Below are 21,130 nucleotides of genomic sequence, written 5' to 3'. Positions count from 1 at the left end.
GACATTTATTGCTTCCACTTTTCGAACGGACAGAAGATTTTTAAACCATATTACAAGCAGAATATCTTTTTGATGGCTCATTGCGAAAGATTTTTAATGTTGTTAGTTTTATTGTTGTTAGTTTTGTTGTTGTGGATGAATGATGCCACATGTAACGATGCGTTCTGCAGGGCCGCTTTAAAACCGTGACGGTAAGTATAGGGTCTACAAATAAGTTCTGTCGGTTTTCACAATAGATGGCGTAGCTTGTTTTTTATTCCATTGATCCACATCTCCAAACATTCATCGGAAAGCTACTGTCAATAGGCACAAACGTCAGTATAAATTATTTAATTGAAGTGTAAACAACAATACTTTTTTCATCAAGGAAAATGGCCAATTTTGTATCAAATAATGTGTTTTTGCGGGGAGTTCTACTTCATTATTTCAATATGAAGAAAAAAGCAACCGAAAGTCATCGCATTTTGGTGGAAGTTTATGGTGACCATGCTGTATCTGATCGAACGTGTCAGAGTGGTTTGGACGGTTTAAAAGTGGCAATTTTGACTTGGAAGACGAAGAGCGCGCCGGACGGCCAACAATTTTTGAAGATGAAGAATTAGAGGCATTGCTCGACCAAGATCCATCGCAAACAGAAGAAGAACTTGGAAAAACACTTGGAGTCACTCAGCAAGCCATTTCCAACCGTTTAAAAGCAACGGGAATGATCCGAAAGGTCGGAAATTGGGTTCCGTATGAACTGAAGCCAAGAGACGTCGAACGCCGTTTTTTCACGTGCGAACATCTGCTCCAACGACAAGAAAGGAATGGTTTTCTGCATCGAATAGTTACTGGCGATGAAAAGTGGATCCATTACGATAATCCCAAGCGCCGGGCAACGTGGGGATACCCCGGCCATGCCTCATCATCGACGGCCAAAGCGAATATTCATGGTGAGAAGATCATGCTGTGTATATGGTGGGACCAGCTGGGTGTGGTATACTATGAGCTGCTAAAACCGAACGAAACGGTCACGGGCAAACTCTACCGAAGTCAAATGATGCGCTTGAGCCGCGAACTCAAGAAAAAACGGCCGCAATACCAGCAAAGGCATGATAAAGTTATTTTGCAACATGACAATGCTCGTCCACATGTTGCACAGCCCGTTAAAACATATCTACTCTCCAGACATTGCTCCTTCTGATTACCATTTGTTCCGGTCGATGCAGCATGGCTTGGCTGACCAGCACTTCTCCAATTACGACGAACTCAAAAAATGGCTCGATGAGTGGATAGCGGCCAAGCCGGCCAATTTTTGGCGCGATGGTATCTATGAATTGCCTGAAAGATGGAAGAAAGTTGTGGCTAGCGATGGGCAATACTTTGAACAATGAATGTATAACCAATTTTTCACAATAAAGCTTCAAATTTAAAGAAAAAACTGACAGAACTTATTTGTAGACCTTTAGATTTCATCACCCATCCAGCCATCCATCATATTGAATTTTATTTTATTTAGATTTTAGGTTTAGATTTTTTATTTTAGATTTTACGAGCGAAAAAGGCAAATAGTGTTCTCACAACCTCTTCTGCCGAAAACTAAACTTTTAAATAAAACATACGCCTAGAAATATTGCACAGGCCGTCTCGATATTTCTTCAAATCAGGTAAATTATTATGTTTCCCTTTACTTTGGGAAAAGAACCCTGAAGTTTATTGCAGGTCCTTTGCGTATGCATAAAGCAAGCACTTTTTTAAGTGAGATTATATGCAAAGAGCACTCGTCCTAACTATATTCACTTAAGGGGGTCATCCCGTGTGTCGGGTTGGAGAAATCGATTTTTTTTGCATGAATTGTATCTATATATAGTGGAGAATATGTGGGCAAGGGGATTTTCCGATATTCCGAGTCGTTCAGAAATTACAGTGTTAAACAGGTAAGAAGTTTGCAGCCGCGGCTAGAGTACTCGATGAGAAAGAGCATCGAATCTTTTTTTACCTGTTAGTTTTTTACCTGAGCCTTATAAATTCGAACACAGGTATAAATATAAAAAGATGGAAAACCAATCAATTGTCTAAACTTATTTGCTGTTTGGAATAAAAAGGATAGTCCAGTCTAGAGTGAGCACTGAAAGGCTTTCAAGCTGTACTCAGTTATATCTTGTTATAAGTATTATGCTGTTTGTGTGTTCAGTAATTTTTTTAAATGGATCGTACGAAAGGAGATCGCTTTAACGTTCAACGTCATGCTCGCACTAAAAAAAACGAATATTTCATGGGAATCGATACTTATCAGAGAAGAAAAAGGACTTCGCATCAACATCAGCAAAGAAATTTTTGGCAAGCATGAACATGGATGTTCCAATTGTATATGTAAATGTTCTACAGACGAAAATCCTCCGCATGAAAATTGTCCAGGAGGCGAGGACAGTTGGTGCAAATGGGGCAAAGCGGAAGCTAAAGAAGAACTGGATAGTTTCCACCACGAGAACGCATCTTTGACTGAAGAAGTTCAAACAGTCATCAAACCAATCTACGAAGATTTGTCACGAGATTATCTCTTGAACAGATGTTTAGGAGCAGAGATCCAGAATGACAATGAGTCGTTAAATGCATTGATCTGGACTTTTGCTCCTAAACACCTTCATTCTGGGGCCAAGGTCGTAGAAATAGCCACTTTTCTGGCTGTAATTATTTTCAATGAAGGATTCAATGACATTCTCAAAATCCTTGTGACAATGGGATGTCAAGTTGGTCACATACGTCAGGTTTATGCCGACCGCCGTAATGAAGCGCGAATTTAGTGGTCCGAACGACGATTGACTGACCTCGCTGAAAGAGCCAGAATTGAAACCAGAGAGCAACAATCGGGCTTACAAGACTTTTTTGAAGAAACGGAGGGCGCTCTCCATGGACCAGGTATAGCAGATTAATGGCGAGTTAAAATTTTACTGTTGATAATCACATTTAAATTTTCAAATGCGTTTTTCTCGAAACTGCATCTTGAAAATCGGCTGCCATCATAGGTCAAAATCTATCAAACAAAATTCTTTGAAATTTTCACGATTTCTTTAATACATATTTCTACGGTCCGCAAACTAGGATAATTGCAATCGGACTGGTCGTTTTTTTTTCATTCATAAAAAAAGCCGTAAAAAAACACAAAATCCAAAAAATTAAGTTTAAAAGCTCACCAAAAATTTACCTTTAAATATTTTCTAATTGTCCGAGTTTGCGGACCGTGGAATATTGTCCACATTAAAATGCCGTTTAGTTTTTTTTCCTCAGATGAACACAGCGCCCTCCAGCGTGGCAGCAGAAAAACACCTTTTTTCGGAGATGTGTGCATAAATTGACACGTATTCCGAAAACTAGCTACGATATCAAGCTGAAAAATTTATCATATATACTAAAGATATCAATTATGGTGGTAATCAACGGTGAAAAAATCACGTTTCTATCTTTATCCAGTCCTCCAAAATAATTTTTCAAAAAAAAGCAAAAAAAAAGAAACGGCCTTCACACGGGATGACCCCCTTAAGAGCAAATAAGAACAAAAGTCTTTTAATTCCTAAAACGGACAGTTTTGGCTCTTCAATTGGTTTTCCTGTCGCTTGTCCTTTAAATGACCAAATTTGGAATAAAGCTGGTTTTATGTTAGAAGATTATCCTTCTAAGTTTCTCTTACCGGTTACCTTGCAGTATCTCGTTGCTTTCCAATTGTATATATCGTATGATGGATGACTAATGTCGATATAAATTGCTTTCTAAGGGACATAAGAAAAAATAAGTGGACTATACTTCATATATATAAATTATATATATACACGTGTGTGAGTATATGGGCTTTCCTTTCCAAAATGTGCTGGCGCAAGTATGTATCTCCACCAAAGAATGTGAAGAGGACATGTTTTATTTAGGTGTCGTTTAACTTGCACGTGCGTAAAATTACGGGGATCGATACAAGATTTAGAGATTCCAAATAGGCTTTTTCAGTCCACACTGCTCTACGTCTGTTCCTTTAATGTACAGAGTTCAAGCTCCTTCTGTGCTCAAAATATTAAATAAACACAAATTTTCTCGTTTTCGAAAGTGAACGAAGTCCTTTCGAAATAGTGCAACGATAGAAATAGGTTCGAGAAACCATGAAAAGTCCTAATGTAAGCTTTTGTGGTAGATATGTAAATAAACTAGAAAATATACGCGTTTATACATATCATATCCATTTATTAGGATTTTCACATCAGTTATGGGTCATTGACCGACTAGATTTCTTCGCAGGATAATGCCTGCCTGGCTACAATCTTGTGGCTGGGATTGTGCGTGTGGCATTGAACTCCGGCATTGACGTGCATTTAGCTGGTTTACTTGTCCCCATTCTATCTCTGCTTGTAGGTTTTGTGCTTTAGAAACAAATATGTAAGATTGTTTTGGCACAGACATTTGGGGTAAGGATTGATCATTAAATTGTCTGGTGGTGTTGATTTAGTCGCTTTTTTAATTTCTGATTATTGATTGATTGATTTTTAAAAATATCATAAGATAAGAATTATTTATAGTAGGTGGGCGTATAACTGAGATGATTGTGTCGCTATACATTCTTCTATGTAATTAACCAAACTCTTCCAAAATAATAGATAAATTAAAATATTTGAGTGGCTCCGACAGCGATGACAGCGCGATGGTCGAGGGGGTAGAGCGTCAGCATCTCAATTTCGCTACTCTGGATAGAATCCGAGTCGTCATGGGTGTCTGTATTCGTCTTGTGTTTGTCTCGCTGCTGTGAGCTTATCGCTTGCAGAGTTAAGTGTGATGATAGTAAAATGGAATATAATAATAATAATCAGACTGTTTGGATGCCTTCTACTCCATCAAGGAGTGAACGGGAAACACCGTGAGACCTGTTGTAAATCAAAATAACTATGAATAAAAAATCCAAAAACAGTTTCCTTTCGCTTTACTAAAATACATATATTTATTAATTGGCAAATATTTATATTGCTGCGACTACTTCTCGCCTTCCTCAGTGCTTAGGTTCGGAACGGAAGTTTTGTTACTCAAAATAATTAGCACCCGTCTACACCATTGTAGTTCATGCTATTAGGTTGTTGCAAATGAAATGTCGGATATTTGAGTAAAATTTCAAAAAACTATAACTTTTATGAAAATTAATTTTATTAGTCAAAATAAGAACCAGCAGCTTCAATGCACTTCTCCCAACGAGATACAAGGGCATTTATTCCAGTTTCGTAAAAGTCTGGGTTTCTAGAGCTAAGAAATTCTTCAAAGGCACTTTTGACAGCTACTTCATTGCTGAATTGTTTCCTCGCCAAAAAGTGATCCAAATGCTTAAAAAAGTGGTAGTCGGTTGGCGAGAGGTCGGGTGAATATGGTGGATGAGGAAGAGTCTCATATCGTAATTCATTTAATTTTTGGACCGTCATTCTGGAAACATGAGGTCGGGCGTTATCATGGAGCAGTATCACTCCATCTCTGTTGACCAATCTAGGCCGCTGAACACGTAATTTCTCGTGCATTTCATCAAGTTGGGCACAATATTTCTCTGCATTAATTGTTTCACCACGCTCCAAAAACGAATAATGAATAATTCCAGATGCAGACCACCAAACAGTTACCATTACCTTCTTCGGCTGAAGGCTCGGTTTTGGCATGTGTTGTGGAGGCTGATCGGCATCTAGCCATTGCGCTGATCTGCGACGGTTGTCGTACAATATCCACTTTTCATCGCATGTCACTATTCTGCGCAAAAAGGGATTGTTCCTGTTGCGGTTGAGTAGAGAACTGGATATTTCCATTCGCAGCGCCATGTTTTGCTCGTTGAGTTCATGCGGAACCCACTTATCAAGCTTCTTCACCTTTCCAAGCTGTTGTAAGTGCCGAGATACTGTCGAATAGTGTACGCCTATTTTCTCTGCAATGTCACGAATCGATAATCGGGGATCAGATTCCACTATCAAACGCAACTCGTCGTTGTCGATCGATGGTCCTGGGTGTCCACGAGGTTCACTTTGGAGGGTCATGTCGCCTGATCGGAATTTTTCGAAACACCGCTGTGTCGTTCGTTCGTTTGCTGCGTCAGCTCCAAATGCTCTGCAAATGTTTCTGGTTGCCTCCGCTGCGTTGTGACCAAGTTTAAATTCATATAGAAAAAGTAGACGTTTTTGACTCCCTTCCATGCTTTTTTCTTTGAGTTTTACTTGGAACTTCAATGACGATTGAAACTGAAATGACTCGTTGATCGAACGAACGACTATTTATACTCAATTATCCCATACCACCAGAGTCACCTTGCGGCAGTTTTAAACATTAAAATCATAACTAACTTCACTTCATTGAAAAATCCGACATTTCATTTGCACAATCTAATATTATTATAATTTCCAGGCCAAATCAAAAAGCATTGTTTTGACAAAAACGCGTTTAAAATTTCATCACAATATTTTATGAAATCTTACCTACATTTAGTCTGCGATGTCTGCGCCATATATTGTAGTATTCCTTCCTCTATCTATAATATATGCGAGTACATATGAAGCTTAAGAGAAAGAAGGAGACGTTTTGAAGAGCTAGGTATTATACGATACAAAAAGTTAGAGAAATACACTCGAAATTTGGCCTTGACGCGCCGCGCTATATGTATTGCTTACGCATTTTCAAAACCGAATTCGTCTGTCCGCCAAAATCAATCATAAAAAACATCTATTTTTTCCAGAGTTGGACTTACCATGACTCCCTGTAGTGATACAGTGTAACGCTCGAAATTCCAACCTTCTTCTTCTTCTTTCTTTTTCTTCAGCCTTTGTCCCGTTCACATATTTTTTTCAACAACATAATACACGATCCTTTTGAAATTTCAATATGATTTTAAGGGAATGTTGAAAAATATTTGAAAAACTTTTTGGACTAATTTATATCTTTTATGGCCAAAATAGATTCCACAGCCTTTTGTATTGGTCTAAATTTGAAAAATCTTCTTCTTTTCCCTCAGCCTTTGTCCCCTTCACAAGCGTGGTCTGTTCATCGTGATCGATTTAGCCATTTGGTTTTTTCTAGATGCAGTCGCGAGGCTTTTAAATCCTCATCCAGCTTATGCAGCCACCGTTGTAAGTGGCCGGCCTTTTGGTGGCTTACCATCGACTTCGATGTTGAGACCAATCTTGGCGAATGAGTTCTCGTTAGCGCGAACTACGTGACCATACCATTGAAGATGCCTCTCTCGCAATTTTTTCCTCGATCGGTGCAACCCCATATGGATCGCGGGTATCCTCATTTCGGATGTGATCAAAATGTGTACCGCCACTAGTTCAACGCAACATCTTCGTCTTCATTACCGCAAGAATCATAGGACGACATTGCGGTAAAATTTAGATTTGAGACGCTCGTTGATTCATCGATCATAAAGAAGGCCTTTTGTGGAACGTCACTTCATCCAAGTTGCGTTAATGCGTGAAGCAATTTCATAACGCAATTCTCCATTGGCTGAAAGCATTGATCCGAGATATTTAAATCGCTCAGTTGTGGGCAAGTCACTGCCGCTGACAGTACTTGTGCCTGTTTCATGGGGATCGGTCCTCAAAAATTCAGTTTTATTCAGATTCAATCTGAGACCGTGTTGCATGCGGTGATCATTTCAAAATTTCAGATTTCAGATTTATTTATTGAACAAAGAAAAGAAATACATGTGCTGTACAAAGGAATAATAACTTAAAAGCTCAAGCGTGACTAATTAAGTATGCAACGCTAACCTACGGAGATATCCGGCCTAGCCGATTACATGTTATAAAGTGAGAAGGTGGTGCATGTCAGTGCTCATTTGACATAGCATGTGCTTAAACCTAGTAATAATTTATAACTTACGACTAAACAAACTAAACAAACAACACAAAATAGTACTCCGTACTGGGAAACCGGAGAAAGGGAGTTTTTAGGCACCCGTGGACATGATTGATTAACGGGATTGGAGTAAAGCGCAGTCCTTTCTCAATGGTGTTAGCATTCTGAGAAAGGGCTACCTTTTACTCGTTTTGGGCCTGTATGAGGACAGTGACCCAAGGGGGGAGGGATGAAAAGGGCTGTGGGATTGCGGGGTATGTATTGTGGGGCTAAATTGGTAGAAGGAGGGACCTTAATTTAGGGAAGAAATTAATGCTTGGCGATATTACATTATGTATAGGCTAATTAGTGTCTATTGTCTTAATCTGTACTAAGTAAAGAGAAAAAATAATAGGAGGTGATCTACATCTGCGCGGGGGATTGACTGCCAGAACAATGGGCTTACGCGGTTAGCCTCTGTGAAAGTCCGGGAAGGAGTTTTGATAGAAGGAGGGGAGACGTGGTGGTTGAGAGGAGAGTTGCTGTCCGAGAGGAGAGTCACGTAGTACCTCTGCTCACGTAATAGTGCATTGCGTTTAGCGAGATTTTTTATCAGCGGGTTAGGGTGGGACAGCCACTTTTTCAGTCTGACGCGCGACAGCTTGATCATGTGCGGAATTATGGGGCAAACCCCGCAAAGGTCGTACAGAAGAGAGTTTTCTTGGAATTTTAGGTTTGGCCTTCTGTATTTGGCCGTGCATTTCCAGAGTATCGTCCTTTCAAAGCGGCGTTGGAGGGCTTCTGCTACGTTCGGAGACATGGTAGCCCATGCTGGGAAACCATAGGTCAGGGTTGGACGAATGAGAGTCTTGTATAAAAGGGTTTTGGCCGCAGGGTACAGGGCCCGGGATGAGAGGAGGTTTTTTAAGTCAGCTGAGGCCTTGGAGGCCTTGTTGATAGCAGATCTGACGTGGGGGTTGGATTTGAGTTTGTTGTTGAGGGAGATTCCCATGTATTTGATATTTGATTTCGGCTTGAGACTGCGGTTAACAATGCGTAACTGCAGGTTTTTGCTTTCTGGAACTGCGCCAGTGGCACTTCCCAGTGGGGTTTCTGAAGCAAATAACCTAAGACTTAAGGGAATTAACGGTGAGGGCCCACCGGTTGAAATAAGCGATGACCCTATTGGTTAGGATATTGAGAGAGAGGGAGGCTATTGAGGGCCTGAGACCACTTGCATATAGGATGGTGTCATCGGCGAAGAGGATCCCTCCGGACGCGGGAGGATCATTGTCGTTGGGGTGATCATTTCAAGAGGGCGATGCTTTTCACGGCGTTTTTCCATGTGTCACCACACAACGTGTATTGCGTCAGTAGTTCTGCAGTTCTTGGCATGGTTGTGTAAAATCTTTCAAAATTCGTTTTGGTATGCTTTGTAAAATTTTTATCGCAGTGTTCCTGCAGGTTTCACGGTCATAGAACAACAGTTCAGAAACTATAATTGGCTGAGTGAATGAGCAATATTGATAGCCAAGAACAAAGATGTCGATGATCTCAATTCGACTATTCAGAATTTTCTTCCAGGAGAGTTGTTTTCTGACAAATCAGTTAACACATTTACAAACCAGGATGACATAGCCAACTATCCCACCGAGTTTTTAAACTCTAGATTTGCCTGGATTATCACCTCAAATTTTGCAATTAAAAGTAGGACCAGTATGCTGCGTATCAGTAATCAACCTCGATTGAGCGATGGGACGAGACTGGCTCTGAAAAAGCAAATGGATAACGTCATCGAGACGAAGATCATCAAAGGAAGATACAAAGGAGAGGATGTCTGCATCCCACGTATACCGATGATTCCAACGAATTTGCCATTCGATTTAAAGCATGCGTCTGGCCTTTGCGATAACCATAAATAAATCGCAAGGCCAGTCGTTGAAAGTTTGCGGCATCAACTTGGAGTTTCCCTGTTTCACGCATGGACAATTACACGTCGCGTGTTCGCGATTCGGAAAACCATCATTTTTATATATTTACATACCGTAAAAAACAAAAAAATATAGCACATCAGAAAGCTTTAAATTGATTAAGTATATAACTGTGTTGCATTTAATGTAGATAAAAATTTTGTATGAATCTTTGACCATATTTTTTACACATATATGTAGGTGATACGAAGTTCACCAGGTCATCTAGTTACGTATAAAAAAAATTTAAATTTGTCTTTGAATTTGTTTTATTTAATTAGGGCATGTCATTAAAGTCATCGTTAATGGTGACTTTTCTCTGTATAGAGTCCTAGTTACCTGGACTTGTTGCTTAATCTACCGAAGAGGTTTGCCTACTTCAACGTGTATTTCATATCTGTCTCATTTGGGGCGTGACTGATAACAATATACTGTTCTGGCAGCTGAAATGAATATGTTCCCCTAAAATTCGAATTTGATTTCAAAGGAAGAAATTTAGTGAATATTCTTCAGAGTATTCAGCTTGCAAATTTGTTCAAAGCAGTTGTAACTATCCAGGAGTATATAAACATTAATACATTACAAGGGCTCAAGTCTATCTGCGTTAGTCAAAACATGACTCGATTATTTAAATTCACTTTTTAAACAATCTGGAAATTGTTATAGATAATCTAATTTCATTTATTATTGTAATTATTCTTGGTTAGCGTAACTCTATTTAAGGTTTTTGATTTTGAATTTTCGAACCGTTGACTAATGAGGCAATTTTTATTATTTTACAGATGCTATCGGTACAGTCGCCCGGCTGCGCGGGAATGGAGCGGCTCGGCGTTCCGACCCGCAGTACACTAGGTTCGCCACCACACGATAGGTACACTCTCGTTAAATTATGCAACCTCCACCACCAATAATTAACTGACGAAAACTTTCTATTTATAGGAAACATGTTAGTATAAGAATGCGTGTTGATCCTAGATGTGATATATTAGTAAGAGATGCAACAATACTTAGAAATAATCATCACAACTCCACCACCAATACTACTAGCAATTATCATTACCAACAACAACAACAATCGCATCATCAAACGGCAGCGTCGATGACGATCAACTCATCAACGAATAATGATAATATTTCAATGCCTCTTAGCAATAGTCGAAGTAATAGCAGCAGTAGCAATAATCATGAATATATTATAACAACACCATCAGCTGGAAGAACAATAGCGACAGGCAGTAGTGTTGGAGGAAATGAGGTAGTGATGCGATGCATAGGTGGCATCGACGGAGACGGCGGAGGCGATGGAAGCGGTGGTAATAATCATCATCAATCCCATCATATTAATAATCGAATAGCTAATAATAACAATTGTCGGAATGCTGAACATGCAAATGTGATACGATGTCCACATCATGTCCCATTACCAGATAGTGAATGGGGCCAGGATCGTGAACTGAAAATTAGGACACATTATCAGGTAAAATACATGTTATCATGGATAGATAGAAATATCTTAACGCCCATTATTTAAAGTCTCGATTAGTTGTTGATATTTTTTTTTAGCCTTTTTCGATATTATTATTATTAGCCGTCAAAATATGCTTTCCTCCGTCCTCTTTTTGAATGTTTTCTCGGGGTATTATGGTTTGCATTTCTTTGTTCGTATTTGTGATGGTAATAACTGGATCAAATAACCACCTAGGAGTCAACTCTACAGGAGGAATCTTCTTCTTTCTTCTTTTTCTTCAGCCTTTGTCCCGTTCACAAGCGGGGTCGGCTCGTCGTGATCGGCTTCGCCATTTGGCTCTATCGAATGCCTGATCTGGGTGCAATCGCGAGGCTTTCAAATCGCCATCCAGCGTATCAAGCCACCGTTGCTTAGGTGTGCCTTTTGGTCGTTTACCATCGACTTCGATGTTTAGACCAATCTTGGCAAGTGAATTCTCGTTTGCACGAACTGCGTGACCATACCATCGAAGACGCCTCTCTCGCAACTTTTCCACGATCGGTGCAATCCCATAACGATCGCGGATATCCTCATTTCGGATGTGATCTAAACGTGTGACGCCACTAGTCCAACGTAGCATCTTCGTCTCCATTACCGCAAGACGCCGTTCATTGTCTTTTATGGTCGACCAACACTCAGAACCATAGAGAGCGACTGGACGGACGACATTGCGGTAAATTTTATATATTCTCAAAATGGGTTGATCGATATTGAATCAGCCGCTTGGAATTTGCATTTATTTGATTGGAAGTAGTTTTTAATAGCAAGTAGCTTACACGGTTTTTATACTAATATTAGCACTCTTCAATATTCTACTGGAACCACATTTTTCTATGAATACTATTTTATAGTACTCCATCCTAAGTGGTGCTGTTCGAGATGAGCTCTCATCTCATCAAAACAAGCGAACTGTACCAACTAATTTTCTTTGGTATGGGTGAGGTGGGCCAACACATTAGGATGTGAACATTTCAGAGCGTGATCATCAACGACGCAACAACCGGTATCCGGTCTAGGGCTGCCTTATTAAGGAACTCCAGACACCCTGGTTTTGCGCCGAGGTCCACCAATTCGATATCTCTCTCAGGGAGGGTCTACCTCGTTTTCTTTTTTTACCATAGATATCGCCCTTATAGACTTTCCAGGCTGCATCGTCCTCATCCATACGAATTAAGTGATCCGCCCACCGTAACCTATTGAACCGGATTTTATCCACAACTTGCCGGTCAGGGAATCGTTCATAGATTTCGTCGTTATGTGGACTACGGAATCGTTCATTCTCATGTAGGGGGTTGAAAATTCTTCGGATCATCCTCATCCATACGGATACGAGAGTCCGCTCTACTGCCTCGTAGAAGGTATCCTTCTTCGACTATGCAGTCTTCTCTGTAGGGGCGTGAACGTTTATGAGGGTTATATTTCTACACTTGTCTCGCAAACGCAGAGTGCATAGTCTTTCGCTTATATTTTCAAAGCCGATAACAGCAGGTTTCATTTTTTGGCTGACTAAGAAACCTACTCCGAGCAGATGGCTTACGGAGTGGCCACTATAATATATGGTTTAGCGGCTCTTCTCCAGAAAACCGGTACCTGCCCATCACATCTCTTGCAACGTTGGAACAGGGTGTCGGCTAACTGCTCAGCAGCATTTGGTCTGTACGGGAGCGCATGTTCCATGAGAAGATGCGCAAATCGTTAATCCGTTGTCGTTGCCGGGTTCGTCGTTTTGAGGCTCCTTTCGTGGTTTCGTAACATCGGTTTTTCGTGTAGGGTTGTCAGCCCTACCCAACCCTCAACCCGGAAGACCAGTTGGTACATTTTGTCAAGTTTTTACGCGCGGGAGACTCGCCTTCATCCTTCTCTGTCTGCAGTTTTTCATGAAGAAAGAACTCCCAGCGATTACCACGTGGAGGTGGAGCTGTCGGTGTTGGTTTAGCAGGCGATTCCCAGGTTTGCTCCATCGTGGATACCAATCCACGTTTCGACCTGGGACCTATACCACCTATTCCTTATATGGTATATTTCTAATTCTTTCCAGATTGATAAGTAATGCAATTTTGTACAAATTTCATGAAAATTAACAAAAAAAAATATTTTTTCTCTGGTAAATTACTTTTTTCCAAAGTAATGTATAATAGCAAAAACACATTATTTAAGTGGATCGAGAGAGTTGGTTTTCACTTCTAGGGTATTTGTCCTGCCATGGATTCGCCCTCTTTTGCATAAAAGTATAAGGCCTACAAATAAGTTCTGTCGGTTTTTTGTTTGAATTTGAAGCTTTATTGTGAAAAATTGATTATACATTCATTGTTCAAAGTGTTGCCCATCGCTAGCCGCAACTTTCTTCCATCTTTTAGGCAATTCATAGATACCATCGCGCCAAAAATTGGCCGGCTTGGCCGCTATCCACTCATCGAGCCATTTTTTGAGAAGTGCTAGTCAGCCAGGCCATGCTGCATCGACCGGAACAAATAGTAACTAGAAGGAGCAATGTCTGGAGAGTCCGGCGGGTGGGGTAGGAGTTCCCATTTCAACGTTTCTAGATATGTTTTAACGGGCTGTGCAACATGTGGACGAGCATTGTCATGTTGCAAAATAACCGATAGCTGAGTGGTTAGAGCACTAGGCTGTCGTACGGAAGGTCGCGGTTCAAATCTCGCTGGTGGCAGTGGGATTTGTATCGTGATTTGACGTCGGATACCAGTCGACTCAGCTGTAAATGAGTACCTGAGTCAAATCAGGGTAATAATCTCGGGCGAGCGCAATGCTGACCACATTGTCTCCTACAGTCAACTGTAGTGTACCGTTACGGTCTTGAATGAAGTGCTCTAACACACTTCAAGGCCCTGATCCAATATGGATTGTTGTGCCCACGATTATTATTATTAAAATAACTTTATCATGCCTTTGCTGGTATTGCAGCCGTTTTTTCTTGAGTTCGCGGCTCAAACGCATCATTTGACGTCGGTAGAGTTTACCCGTGACCGTTTCATTCGGTTTTAACAGCTCATAGTATACCACGCCCAGCTGGTCCCACCATATAAACAGCATGATCTTCTCACCATGAATTTCCGCTTTGGCCGTCGATGATAAGGCATGGCCGGGGTATCCCCACGTTACCCGACGCTTAGGATTATCGTAATGGATCCACTTTCCATCACCAGTAACTATTCGATGCAGAAAACACTTCCTTTCTTGTCGTTGGAGCAGTTGTTCGCACGTGAAAAAACGGCGTTCGACGTCTCTTGGCTTCAGTTCATACGGAATCCAATTTCCGGCCTTTCCGATAATTTCCATTGCTTTTAAACGCTGGGAAATGGCTTGCTGAGTGACTCCAAGTGTTTTTCCAAGTTCATCTTGCGTTTGCGATGGATCTTGGTCGAGCAATGCCTCTAATTCTTCATCTTCAAAAATTGTTGGCCGTCCGGCGCGCTCTTCGCCTTCCAAGTCAAAATTGCCACTTTTAAACCGTCCAAACCACCTCTGACACGTTCGCTCAGATAGAGCATGGTCACCATAAACTTCCACCAAAATGCGATGACTTTCGGTTGCTTTTTTCTTCATATTGAAATAATGAAGTAGAACTCCCCGCAAAAACACATTATTTGGTACAAAATTGACCATTTTCGTTGATGAAAAAAGTATTGTTGTTTACACTTCAATTAAATAATTTATATTGACGTTTGTGCCTATTGACAATAGCTTTCCGATGAATGTTTGGAAATGTGAATCAATTGAATAAAAAACAAGCTATGCCATCTATTGTGAAAACCGACAGAACTTATTTGTAGGCCTTATATAAGAGTACAAGGCCTTCAATTTTCGTCAATTTTCGCTCGCTGGATGGATTTTTTCATTGTCTCCAAGTTTTTTTCTGTGTCTATCCTAGTTGTCTATATAATGGTTGATCTCGTCAACTTACAGTATTGCTTTGAAGTCTTCCAAAATTGAATTTGACTTTTCTTTTTCTTTTGTGTGGCTTTAAATAACTTAAATTTATCACACTTTAAAAAATGGGCATGCACGTTTATTATTTGTTGTTGTTTTTCGAAGTAAAATGGACATTGTTTTCTCTGTTTCAGCAAACTGAAATAACACGGTCTTACATTCAAGCGCCACCCAATCGATCAGTCTCAGACGTTCCAGAAAAGTCAATCAGTCCTTTTCCATCGTCATCAACACTATCGCCGTCTTTTGGTATGGCATCATCATCGTGCAATCTAGGACCCCACAATCAACACCATCGTCATCAACAACAACATTCTAATCACCATGTGAGTCATCATCATAATCAGCAGCCGCAGCAGCAGAAATCAAAACCGAGCGTATTAAAACACTTTTTTATGAAAATGAGCAGCCCGAAATCTCCGCTATCGTCGACATCATCGTCATCAACAAGTCCGTCATTATCCACGTCTTCTTCATCGTCATCTACATCATCATCATCTTCTTCATTAGCGCCTGCTCCTGGTCAGTTGTCGGCTGTGCCGACAGCATTAAATTGCAATCTAGGGTCTAGTTCAGGGTCGCTTTCGGGGGTCCAGCATACGAACTCGGCACCGTCGTTGGCGTCGACAGCGCCTCTAACTGCATCTGGCACTAGCAATAATCATTTTAATCAACAATTCCATCAAGCACAGCATCAACAACAATGTCTAGTTGGTAGTACAAATCATAATAGTTTAACGGTAGTCGGTAATAGCTGCACAGCGTCATCGCTAGGCTCGCTTTCGCTGTCAGCGTCATCCACAACTTTGGCAACGATGTCCTTAGCGACGCAGTCTATTGATTGCTGCTATACGCAAGCAACAAGCGTTCGGCCGCGGACTCCTATCATAAACAGTAGCAGTAGCAACCATGCGACTAGGGAAACACTGCAAGCAACGATTCAAACTAGTAGCGACGGCAGTTTTCCTCAATATCAATCGCAACTTTCGCAGTCGCATCGCGAGCGAGATGGCCACATTTGACATAATCCCTGCGTTTCAACTTTTAGCTGAAATTCTTCAATCAAGCATATTTCCGTTAATACAATCGTCCTTTACTACTACAGAGAAAAGAAGAATATAATATCGTAATGCCAGTCTCTTAGAATCTGTTTCCGTTATTTATACATACACTCACTTAAAATATTACTGTAAAAGGAGAAGTCTACTATAGAGCTACTAGCAACTACTACTACCAACAGCCAAACAAACAAAAATATCCATACACAAAACTTAACTAAGCGTAAACAATAACTATAGGTGCGTCCTTTTCGAACGAATTAAGATCTAGTCAAAAGTGCAAAGTATCGACGTCTGATGAAGAGTCATAATATTTTTGGGATAAGTTGATTCCGTAGTTTCTTAACGTATTTATAATTTGCGGCAGGTGCAAAGTTCAGCGATTGTTACTTTGTTAGCTGCTTCTCGTTTCCGGGGAACATCACTTAGTCTGCTCCTCTCCTTACAATTTTCCCGACTACGGTCATAATTTGTCTGAAAACAACGCATCTTGTCTAATATTGAATTAATGCGTAGGTAAAATAAATACAAGTAATAATATTCCAAGCAAACAAAGAAGAATTTAAGGCATTAAATTCGGTTACACTCTGCATTGACTTTTTATAAATATTTGTTCTGCATATAGTTAACACAAATAAATAAATATGGAGTCTACGTTTCAAAGGGATGTGGACGTTATGAAGAAAAGTATAAATAAATGTGAAAGACGGATAGGAGATAATCAGTAAAACTAAGCAAATACCGTAAAGCTATTCAACTATTGTTACATCAAGATCGCTGGCGAATATAATATGAAACCAAAACGGAATGAATACTTTTTGAATTTCGCTGAAATCCTTGGAAACGGGCGCATTTCGGGAAAGTTCAATGGCGCAATGTTAAGTAACCTTACATGAATCAAACCAAAAATATAAATTAAATTTATAAGAAAAAAATATTTTAATTTTACTCGGTTACGTCTATAATCGAAATCTTCCGAAATTCCACTAAAGTCGCTCCACCACTTAGTCTAGAAGCACAAAAATTAGACCTCATTGGGAAAGTAACGGAATTCGCTGGCAGTATGCGTACATCATTGTATTGTAATGATTAGAGGAAAAGGATGGATAAGATGAAAAAGGAAACGAAGATGGACATTAGAAAACAGGAAATATATAGAGTATATATACACCCAGATTTAATGCAACTATGAGAATGGATAATTATGTAAAAGATGAAGAAAACTACAAGATTATGTTAAATTTCTATTATAACATTATTTTATTATTATTATTTTTTATTTTTAAATTAAAACAAATTAAAATATTCTTTAAAAAATGGATAGCTTTATGATTTTCATGACGTTTCCTATTGGCTTCAAGGGGCCTTAATAGATGTGTTCGATTACCTCTTGCAACCCCCCTCCAGAGAGATGTAAGTTAGCAAAGTGTCCTGGAATTTTGCTGTTTCACTGAAATCGGGAAATGGAAAAGTGCCTGGTGATCTTTTGTTCTTCAGTTAGGTTGGTATTTAATATTGGCTTGGGGGAAAAGTAATGTCATATTTGTTATCGAATTTTAACGCTTTATTTAACATACTTAGAATTATCCGATTTAAGTCAAATATGCACCGTTTTGTTCGCAAACTTGTTGTCATTTAGAAGGCAACACCAATATAAAACCCCCTCCCTCATTATTTGCAAAAAAATCAGACAGCCAGTTTTCGCAAGCCTCTTTTGAGGCGAACTTAGTAGCACCAAGAGCGTTTTGCATGGACCGGAAGAGATGGTAATCACTTGGTGCCAGGTCCAGACTATACGGTGGGTGCGATAGGATATCCCATCCGAGCTCCCGTAGCTTCTGGGGGGTCATCAAAGATGTGTGAGGCCGAACGTTGTCCTGGTGGAACAGAACACCATTCCTATTGACCAATCCTGGCCGCTTCTGGTCAATCGCCTGCTTCAAACGGTCGAGTTGCTCACAGTAGAGGACCTAATTGAGGGTCTGGCCATAGTTGAGCAGCTCATAGTGGATGACTCCCTTCCAATCCCATCAAACACGCAGCAAAACCTTCCTAGCCGTCAATCGGGGCTTGGCGATGGTTTGGGCCGGCTCACCGCGCTTTGACCACGATCTTTTTCGCTTGAGATTTTCGTACGTGATCCACTTTTCATCACCAGTCACGATCCGCTTCAAAAATGGGTCGAATTCGTTCTGTTTCAGCAGTGCATCGCAGGCGTTGATTCGGTTCAAGAGATTTTTTTCCGTCAACTCGTGTGGCACCCAAACATCCAACTTTTTTTTGGAATCCAATCTTCTGCAAATGGTTCCAAACGGTTTTATGGTCCTTATCCAGTTCCTGACCAATCGAGCGAATGCTCACATGCCGGTCTACTTGGATGATTTCGACGATTTTATCGGTTTCTACGACGATTGGTCTACCAGTACGGGGTGTATCCTCGACATCCACTACACCAGAACGAAATCGATCGAGCCAACGCTGTGCTATGCGAATCGTTACAATATTGGGTCCATAAATTTCACAAATTTGTTCGGCCGCCTTCGTTGCATTTTTACCTCTCAGGTAGTAAAAACATAAAATATGACGAATTTCTTCCTTGGTGGACTCCATTTTTGACGCGCTATAACTTGAGACTGAAACGTACGATCATAAAACTGTCAAAGAGACACCTGTAGCCCAGATTGTCGTCTTCAAATCGCCGTATAGTATGACCCGATGCGATAAGTACAACACAAGATATGTTTACGTTATTGACAAAATACGACATTACTTTTTCCCCAACCTAATATTTCTTAATATCTGAACAAATTTTTTCTTGAAATAGTTCTAATAATTTGAGGAAATAAGCAAGTCGGCTTGGATGATGAATTTATGAGACCAAGGAAAAAGATTTTCAAATATCATTGGCTTTCACCTGCTAATTTTTCGAATTCACGGCAATCGTGGCGGTCCACATTATCGCGGCTAATTAATTCCATTTCAGAAATCGGAAAATTTATTGAAATTCGTGGAAAGACATTAATTTATATCAAATTAACATTGAACGAAGGTGACTAAATAAAACCACTGGCTGGGCACGTTGAGCACATTATCGCAGTAACTCTGAATATTTTTGCAGCTTTCCTAATAAACTTCATTGCCAGTCGACTTTTTCAACAATTCATAGAATTATCGACATTTAAATGTGTCACGGTGCAATCAGGGAACATTTGATTGATTTTAAAATACCGCTACACAATAATTAATTACAGGCGTAGCAACCAAATAACAAAGTTGGAGAATGTGTCGCATGGTTCTTGACTAGAATATTTTGAAATGATCAGATATGCGTTGCCTTTATTTCTTTTTTTTTTCTTTCAATGAATCTGAATATTCTTCCTGCACTTTTCATGTATTGAATTTGCCAATTTCGGATTTAAGGACATAGAGTACAAATTGTAATTCCAGCCAACGCAAAGTCGTACTGTTCTACTGAAACTTCATCTCTCGGTTCTAGATAAGTGATTGTGGAGGATGAATTTTTAATTTTTCACTCACAGTTTATTCCGATAACTCCACACCTTCGCCTTATTCTATTCATAAGGATAATGAGTTCATGTAAAACATTAGAAGCTTAAGTCCTTTGGAGATATTCTTCTTCTTCTTCTTCTTTTTCTTCAGCCTTTGTCCCGTTCACAAGCGGGGTCGGCTCGTCGTGATCGGCTTCGCCATTTGGCTCTATCGAATGCCTGATCTGGGTGCAATCTCGAGGCTTTCAAATCCCCATCCAGTGTATCAAGCCACCGTTGCTTAGGTCTGCCTTTTGGTCGTTTACCATCGACTTCGATGTTCAGACCAATCTTTGCAAGTGAATTCTCGTTTGCACGAATTGCGTGACCATACCATCGAAGACGCCTCTCTCGCAACTTTTTCACGATCGGTGCAATCCCATAACGATCGCGGATATCGTCATTTCGGATGTGATCTAAACGTGTGACGCCACTAGTCCAACGTAGCATCTTCGTCTCCATTACCGCAAGACGCCGTTCATTGTCTTTTATGGTCGGCCAACACTCAGAACCATAGAGAGCGACTGGACGGACGACATTGCAGTAAATTTTAGATTTGAGACGTTCGTTGATACGTCGATCACAAAGGACAGGAGATATTGAAATTCATAATATACTATTGAGTCCAGGTTATCTGCGGTGAACTTGATTGATTCCAGTATCGTATCGATGCCTTATAAACTGATTGGATTTAGAGCTGCATAATGAAGAAGTTTCTACCTAACACTTAATTTTTTGTAAAGATGCCGTTTCATTTGAATATGGTTGCAATTACATAATCAAGAAGTATCATTGGTAAGAAATCATTGGTAAACCTTTTAGGATTCGCTCGGTTTGGCAGTTCCATTTTGGAATGGATAGCTCCCCACAAAGAATCATTTTGTTTTTCGGTGAACTTCGCCTAGAATCCTTCCAGTTTTAAGCGATAGTTTAACCATTGGTTGCGTACTTTTATACTATATTCCCGAAATTTCAAATAACTAATTAATTTTCATTTACTTCGGTTTTGAAATCTTATTTAGCTCTAGATATACAGTCTGTTACATAAGAGCGTGGTCACTGTTAAATAGTTAAATAATAACAACAATTGATTTTTCGAAAATTCGCAATTTTATTGATAATTTGGTCGTCAATACTCAATGCAAATACCTCAGTAGAAACCAAACTCCTGCATTGTCAATAATGGCCAGGCACCGTCGGGGCATACTTTCCACTAGCTTTTCTGCATATTCTACCGGAAAAGACCTCCAAATTTTCCGAATTTGACGAGAAAGTTGATCTAAATTA

At 40.0% G+C, this 21,130-nt stretch overlaps 1 protein-coding gene across 2 annotated transcripts in view; it reads left to right on the top strand.

The window, feature by feature from the left end:
- LOC119650241 (uncharacterized protein DDB_G0271670) overlaps positions 1-17,614 on the top strand; it is a 329,297-nt gene extending 311,683 nt beyond the window's left edge. For both annotated transcript variants that reach the window (XM_038052823.1, XM_038052824.1), the window contains 3 exons: positions 10,565-10,653; positions 10,722-11,259; positions 15,372-17,614. In XM_038052823.1, the coding sequence (XP_037908751.1) occupies positions 10,565-10,653; positions 10,722-11,259; positions 15,372-16,259 (1,515 nt within the window). In that variant the 3' untranslated portion in view covers positions 16,260-17,614. The remainder of the gene's footprint in view (positions 1-10,564; positions 10,654-10,721; positions 11,260-15,371) is intronic.
- The last annotated feature ends 3,516 nt before the right edge of the window (positions 17,615-21,130 follow it).

The sequence above is a fragment of the Hermetia illucens genome, chromosome 2 (genome assembly GCF_905115235.1).
Source record: "Hermetia illucens chromosome 2, iHerIll2.2.curated.20191125, whole genome shotgun sequence".
NCBI classification, from domain to species: Eukaryota; Metazoa; Arthropoda; class Insecta; order Diptera; family Stratiomyidae; genus Hermetia; species Hermetia illucens.
This window is presented reverse-complemented; position numbering and strand designations above follow the sequence as displayed.